Here is an 8,495-nt window from a genome sequence, read left to right as displayed (position 1 = left end):
ATCTTCGAGACAGTTTTGACGATCAAAGTGGAAGCGGCTGCTTTTCTTTGGGCTTTGAAGGTGACGTTACGATAGTACAAATTAGTACAGTGATTATTATATGGCGGCGTTATGGCTTATAAATAATCAGAAAAATGGGAGACTCTTTCTTCCTTGACTTTGGTTGATTTTGAGCAAAACTAAATATCTGTTAATACTTTTTAAATATCTTATCAAACTATGCAATTATTCTAAATGGGGTTTTTGTCTTGGGTTGCATAAATTTAGCAACAATGAAATTTTAATTTTAATTTCGAAAACAGACAGTAAAGCAATAAGTGTATCATAAGTGATACAAATACGAAAAATATATATTAACAAACTACCAAGAGGTTCCTTTTAGCCAGGCCGTTAAAACACCGTATCATTGCAAGCAAAAGAAAACAATTAATTAGCTTTATGTAAAAATGTTCCCAAAATATCGCTTTTTGTTCTTAACACACGAAAATATCGTGTTAAATAAAATAAAAATCCAAATTAATTTAAGAACTATTTACAATACGAGTGATTTTTCTACTAAACCACACATAAATTATATTTCTAACGAGTGCTAGATAAACATCAAGACATTCTAAAAGATATTGAAAAATTGTTTGGCTAATAGATAGTAAATGTAATTTAAACTAAAAGCATAGAAAAATATTTTTAGTGAAAGAAAATAAGCTTTCGCTTTCGACAAATTTAATCTCATATAGATAAAGTAGACAACTAGAGCAAAACTATATCTATTTTTTTTAAATAAAAAAGTAAGTTTGAATAGTGTAAATAAATTTTTAATTTATAAATATATGATAACACTAGTTTTTTGTGTACATAATCAGTACCCAGAAAAATATTCCACTAAGATTCGTGTCAAATGCTCCTTGGTTCGTCCACAACTTGATGTTATACAGTTATTAAAAAATACGAAATTTATACAAATAACTTACGATATAACCAAAACGTAGTATTTTCTAGTTGTTTACTGTCTTTTTTAGAATTGGAACTACTCTCGGATCAAAGCAAAAACTGGAGATCTAGATATTTTTATTGGATTTTAGAGTGTTGAGCAATTCAATGCATTCCATTATGGATAAGAGGCTCAAAAAATATAATATAAAAATAAAGCTCTATGGGAAAATAGCAGCAGCCTCGTTACACTTTCCATAGGCAATTTTGACAAACGACGGCCATGGGAAAGAGACGCCGATCGGTGGCGATAAGTCGATTTTTACCGAGTGCGATTTCTTTTCGCCGTGTGACGAGAGTAAAAGGCGAAGAAAAAGCGAAACTCGACAACTACGTCTGCTTCTATCGCTACGACAACTGTTGAGTGGTAAAATCCACTTTTTGCAAAGCGTCAACGAACTATTGATTACGGACGGTCTATAAATCAAGGCTATGTAGAGCAAATAAATTTGGTAGAAGAATGGATATTGTTTCCCACAGGTGTTGCATAATATTTTGGGCACGAACAAAGTGGATCGAATTTTGAAGCTTATCTATAAAAAGCGAGCATAGAGTAATTGGTCATTATTTTTGAAATTGCTGCAATTCAGATTATTACTGCAAATGATAAAGAGAGCGATCACTTTGGACGTTTAATTTATTTTTTACATTAAAAGGCATTTATTACGGTTTCGATATGTTACGGTCTTACTGCAAATTGTAAATTTAATAGTTCAAAGATAAACTACAAAAACTAATCGATAGTAAGAGTAATACAAATCACAACATATATTTTACACTCATATTAAATAGTCAATATGTTTAATTTGCTCCTGGTATCTCTTACTTATGATTTGTACAAAAACAACTGCATCAGTGAGGCAGAAGATATTATTGACCTCAAAATTCCAAGTCTAAAAGAGTGCATTTTTTTGTCAATATTTATTTTATATTTATAAGTATAAAAATAGTCCTCGAGTTAAGGTAGAAAAGTCTCAATGATATTACATTAATAATTTCACTGATTCAATAACAAACAAGGTCTCTAAAAAAAATCTTACGTATCGCTACATCAACGAAGGTTCATATGGTTCGTAATAAATTTTCTCCATATTGTGCCAAAATATGAGTCATAAACAGAGGGAGAGAAAGCGATATGGTGTGAATGCTTTAAATTCCTTGTCTGTTGTGGAACAACTTGGAATAAAGGGTAAAGGTGCTCAAATTAAATACAAATAAAATTTTAATATAGCGATCATTAAAAATGTAATCTGAATTTTAGGATTTATAATGTATATAATAATTTATTCAAAGCTAACGTTTTTAGTAAATATATGTACACTTATTCCTCGATTTACACGGTTAAGAAAAAACACTTTTTCAATATTGCATATGTAAAAACGCATATGTAATGTCTAGCTCCAATGTGAATCGGTTCGATGCCTATACTTGGTTCAGAAATCACAGTCAATGAATCTCTTTTGTACTAAATATGTATGACTTAAAAAGAGATTACAATCCTATAATTTACTTTTTGTCTCGATATTTAAAAATCAGATCGCGATAAAAAAAATTGAAACACTAAAAAAATTCTGACCAAAAAAACGTTAAAAAGTACACGTGAATAGTATTTGATTGTTTTATTACAAGTTTTGTTCTATGCTTCGATTTATGCGATATTTCCTGGAACGTATCTACCGCATAAATCGAGGGATGTTTTGCTGTTACACTTGTAATTTTTGGGGAAAATGTTTGTCATCATTTATATATAATATTGCATAAAATATATAAAATCGAATTTACATATAAATAAGGTTATTAAATTTATTTCACGAAATAATGGATAAAGCCTACGCAATTCTGTGTTATTATATTAAAAAAATATGATTAACATTTAGATGATATAAAAACGTTGAGAATATTAATGGCGAACTCAATAAATTCATGTTTCGAGATCAATATTCGTCAAAATTGTGTTTTATATAAAAAACAATACAATATAAAGAATAAATTAGTAATAAAATATTACCCAGCAAGTTAAAGACCAAGTTGTATATATGATTGTTAAGGCCAAGAAATGAGGTTAACGTCCAAGAAGCGACGCTATTCTATTCTGACCGTTAAACAGCGCTCTTGACTATATTTATGTATTTTTATTTAAAAGAGCGATATTTTTCTCTTCATGATCTATTCTGATATTCTTTATTTGCTTCGTATAAAACTGTATCGTTACCGAGCGTTCCCATTGCGACGGCACCGATACGATTTTATTGCTTTTGGCGTGAATTTTTTACTTCTGAGAAGTGATAATTGTTTTTGGGTTCGCCTATTGAGCAAAATTCGGATTGAATATATTTTGACAGTACTCTCATGTCAGAAATTTGTTGTAATATCATATTTTTAAAACAGTGTAATATCGAAGTGCACACTAACCACAGAGCAATATGCGAGATGCGACTTTTGTCTACATTTTTAAACATTTCGATTTCATTAAGATATATAAAAATAAATTTAAATATATATTTAATTCATTTTTATATGATTAAGCATTAATCACTCGAGATTATATTTTTACCCTGTTTGGGGGTACCCTATCTCGGTTCCACAACCCCTGGGTTAGCGAGGGGTTATAATATAAGAAACACATGCATTTTTCATATATTTACAGTGTAAGATTATTTATTATTTTATTAGCATTTAGAGATACATATATATATATTATTCTAAGATAGTTTTTTTACTATGTTGCTCTACGAGGTTCGAAGATTATTATTAAGAAATAATAATAAAAAAATGGAAAAGAATCGCTACCTGCTTCTTTCCAGGTAAATAACCTATATATTATATACGAACGCAGATAAAATGTTACTTTTGGTAATAAAGACATCGATAAGAAACGTTTGATTTTCATTGAGAATGTATACTTGAGTTGTATTACATGAGCGGAAACGCTTCGTGCCGGAAACGTTGGTTGTCTGATAGTGTGAACGCGTGACTTTATTCGTTAGTATGATTTTTTCTTACCTTAGGTTTTGAATTAGGTTTGGCTATGTTGCTCCTGCCGTTGATGACCACGTTGTCGTTTTCAAAGACAACGTCGCAGGGAGACGGGGGTCCAGCGGCCCATATGGCCCAGTCTCCCCCGTCTGGGTCGTCCTGGAAGTCGGCGCTCTCGCCGCTCAGCCCCCTCAGCGATATCGTATCGGCAACCTGAAACAAAAGACGAAAGTGAGTACAGACACAAAATGGCGGAAATAAAGCAGAGAGAAGAGCGGACAATTATGCGCTTAGAGCCGTTACGGCGAAATTTCTCCAGTTTAGATTGACGATCGATCGGTTCGTTCGCCGTGAAAATCGCGATTGGACATCGTGCGAGGAATTCGACCAAATAATTGGAATTTGCTGTTTAGATACAAAGATTTGGTCGGTTACGAGAATAACTGATATATTCGTATCTTTTCAGAGCTGAGTTATAAGCATTGAATATTTAAGTAAGCGTGCAAAAAAAAAACAGTCTTAAATGAGTCATTCAAACTCCAAGAAATCCATCCAAAGATTACAGATATATTTATTAGTAATCTATCTGAATCAATAAAATAGTATTGAATTTCACTTGAAAAGCAATATAGTTGATTCCAAAAATACTTAAATTCTCTACAAAAAACATTTTTAGATTTTAAGCGGTGGACAAATAATATTATTATATCTATATAACTCGTACGGTAATTACGGGCTATATTAATAAGTAAATTATGATCTAAAATGGAAAGTCACACCATTAGTTGTAGATCTCACTCGATCGGTCTCATTTTAGTTTATTACCGGAATAATTTACATATTAATACAGACATTTCTATTATACAATTATCTCTATTTTTAAAATTAAATTTATATTTAATAATATTAGTTTTTATAAAAAATATATACGAACTAGTTTTTATACTAAAAATATGAAGCACAAAAATAATCAATAGGTATTAACGTAACTATTAAGTACAACCAATATTGGGGTTTATCTGTACCCCGTTCAGTAACGGTAAGGTTAAATAATTAAACGAAGAGTTCGACGATGAAATGAATAAGTTTTTATAAAGAGGAAAACTAAATGACTATATGTTATTATCGTTTATGACTCATAGTTCTATCATACTATAATAAATAATGCACATGTTCTAAACCGTATCGATATCACATAAAAAATATCATATTATTATGTAAACATCGTTATCAGCGTCGAGGCGATGACAATATTTCCCAATATGACAAACCTTATCATTCGATATCGTTCAAGAAATTCGATAGCATTGAAAATTCGACGTCAAAGCTTGATCGAAATTACACCATAGAATCAGTATACTGTTTCAAAGCACACTCAAAGAAAAGATGATCCAAGTTTATGAAGTTATCTTTATTGCACGTTATCAAAGTTTTACTGCAATGTTGTATATCGTGATTAAAAAAGAAAACTGTTAAATTGCCGTATGCCGTAGATACGTTATCACTTTTCTATCGATCACTCGAGTACACAATTTCTTATCGCATTGATTTAAAGTAAGTAATTAATGCATATTTTATATAATCATTTTAGTACTTGAACATGAATATTGTTTAACCGCTAGAACATGATAAACATAATTAAAATACTATTTCCGCTATAATGGTTTGTGGTTCAAGTAAATACATATATTAAAAAAATCCTCTTTTGTATATTTTATAAATGAGATATGCCAATAAATAACACTATTAGCATTTGCAAGATTAGGTATTGTGTGGAATTTATATTATCAGATAGCTATTATTATTTTTAAGTCGCAAAATGTCTGATATGATTTGTTTTAGAGACTGAATAAGTATTTATTTAAAATCGTAACGTCTCAGACGGGTAATTCAGAGGTCGCGGGTTCGAGCCAAAGCAATACACTCAACATTTTATTTATTGATTATACATTATATTACACATAATTTATAAATGATTATATAGACGTCACCGATTCCCTGACTTTCAGTTTGGTGGTTAATATTTGTATGTATACATTATATTTTATTTTTGCTTCTTAACCCTTTCAAAATTATTAACTAAATATCGTTAAATTACATAATAAAAAATGTATGTTTAAAAAAAGGTTATATCTCATAAAAAAGGAATGCAATTATTTTTTAATGATCCGAAAAATGTCTCTAAAGTATAAAATGCAGATATATCGGATTTCTGCAACAAAAGTGTTAAATCCATACAAATGATAAAAGCAAAAAAATATTTAAAATACAAATCACTACAATATTTTTAATGCAATTAAGTATGATAAAAATATGTTAAAAACAGATACTTTTTTCTGAGCATCATAAATTGACAGGTGTACCCAATGCGCTATGGTGACTATTATACAAACAATAATTAAACCCTCAGAAGTACGGTTTTTAAAACATTTTTTACATGTAAGTTTATAAAGTGGAAATTAATTAAAATTAAGTTATAAAAGATCTGCCATATTTACATTATTTATCATATTTTAAAATTAGGCAAAAATAAAAAAAATAGATTACACAGATTTTTATATTTATTTATTTTATAATTAATATAACAGTAGCATAACTATCTGCTATATAAATTATTTTGTTTATTATACTGTGGCGAACAAGATAAAAATACGCTATCAATTATTTTTGCAACATACAAGAATTGGTTTTGAGAAACCCCCTTCCCTCCGCCAGATTAAAAAATGGCAATAATAGTTTAGATGAAAGGCAGGGAATGTCCGGCTCGCAAAATAATTTGAACTGGTTCTATCAAGGCAACCGCGAGCATAACATCACAACACAACATCATCACACTTCGAGCCGTCTACGCGTCACTAACGCTAGGGCCGGCAGCGGAGACGGATGGACATGGGTGGAGCTTGGCGGCTATAGAATATATAGCTGCTATTTCTCGCCGAACTCCACCATGGACGACTTCGCTCACGGCCTCACCGACCTCGAGGATTGTGTCAGGTCGTCGAGGCTCCCGGTCATCATGGCCGGGGATTTCAACGCCAAAGCCCCTGAGTGGGGATCAGTGAAGACAGACAGGAGGGGCGTTTTGCTTTGCGAAATGGCTTCGAACCTCCACCTGCACGCAGCTAACGTGGGTGGAGCGTTCACCTTCGTCCGAGGCTGTACCGGGTCGGTCATCGACGTCACGTTCACTGATGAAACGACTGCGGGTAGGATCTGCAACTGGAAAGTGCTAGATTCCTACTCGCACAGTGACCACCGGTACATCAGCTTCGAGCTCGCTCGCCGCGAATCGAAAAGCTTTCAATGCTCAAATCGCGGTTGGAGCGTGAAAAAGCTCGACAGCCCCGCCTTGGATGAAACGGTCGCGGCAAGGAGAGAGACAATCATAGACGCAGCGCGCGACGGGGCGAGAGCAGAAAACCTAGTACGCTCTCTAAATACCTTATTGAGTGACGCTTGCGACGCCTCCATGCCGAGGCGCGGAGGGCTTGCGCACAGGCGGCCGGCTTACTGGTGGAATGAAGAAATAGCCGATCTCCGGCGTGTGTGCCTAGCCACTCGACGGAGAGCGCAGCGGCGCCCCGGCGGTGAAGAACATCGACTCGCCCACCGGGAGGCCCGCAAAGCGCTGCGCCAAGCCATTCAGCAAAGCAAAGCGAGGAGCTGGACTGAGTTGTGCAAGTCGGTCAACGCGGACCCTTGGGGAATGCCTTACAGGATCGTGCGCCAAAAGCTCAGGGTTGGAACCGAAGACCACTATTTAAACAACCCGGCTAACCTTGAGGTGGTGATTGCTGGGTTATTCCCCCGCCATCCCGCGACCGACCACACCACCAATAGCCCGACCGACGCTGAAGAAAGTTTTCTCCCATTCTCCCACGAAGAATTGCTGGAGGCTGCCCGACGCATTAAAACAGCGAAGGCTCCCGGTCCGGACGGAGTTCCGAACGCGGTGATCAAGCGTATCGCTGAACAAGATCCCGCGTTGCTCCTAACAGTTTTTAACGCCTGCCTGTCTGAGGGTATCTTCGACGTTTCTTGGAAGCGTCAAAGACTAGTCCTCATACCTAAAGGCAAGCAGGTGCCGCCAGGCCCTTCGGCTTACAGACCCCTCTGCATGCTGGACGGTCTGGGCAAGATGATGGAGAGGATGCTTCTTAAACGTCTTCAACATCAAATTGAAGACGAGGAACACGGTCTGTCTCCGCAGCAGCACGGCTTCCGCCCAGGACGCTCCACCATTGGAGCAATAAAAGCAGTCTTAGAAACCATACAAGACGCTTGGCGGGGAAGCCTCAAACGGAGCGAAAGCGTCGTGCTCATCGCGCTAGATATCCGTAACGCTTTCAACTCAGCGCGATGGAGCACGATCCTCGAGGCGCTCGTCAGAATTGGCACTCCAGTATACCTCGTACGGATGATAAATAGTTACTTCTCCGAGAGGGTACTGGAGTACGATTGTATGGGCGAGAGCTTCCAACGGGTCGTAACGGCGGGCGTTCCGCAGGGCTCGGTCCTAGGGCCAGCGCTGT

General features: G+C 35.4%; 1 protein-coding gene across 3 annotated transcripts in view; it reads right to left on the bottom strand.

Moving 5' to 3' along the window:
* bif (protein phosphatase 1-binding protein bifocal) overlaps positions 1-8,495 on the bottom strand; it is a 54,827-nt gene that overhangs the window by 21,586 nt on the left and 24,746 nt on the right. For all 3 annotated transcript variants that reach the window (XM_088198627.1, XM_088198626.1, XM_088198628.1), the window contains exon 3: positions 3,991-4,176. In XM_088198627.1, the coding sequence (XP_088054753.1) occupies positions 3,991-4,176 (186 nt within the window). The remainder of the gene's footprint in view (positions 1-3,990; positions 4,177-8,495) is intronic.

Source organism: Plectrocnemia conspersa, unplaced genomic scaffold (genome assembly GCF_051122295.1).
Source record: "Plectrocnemia conspersa isolate PC_06_02 unplaced genomic scaffold, ASM5112229v1 ptg000011l, whole genome shotgun sequence".
NCBI classification, from domain to species: Eukaryota; Metazoa; Arthropoda; class Insecta; order Trichoptera; family Polycentropodidae; genus Plectrocnemia; species Plectrocnemia conspersa.
Note: the sequence above shows the minus strand (reverse complement) of the source record. Positions and strands in the feature narration are given on the sequence as shown.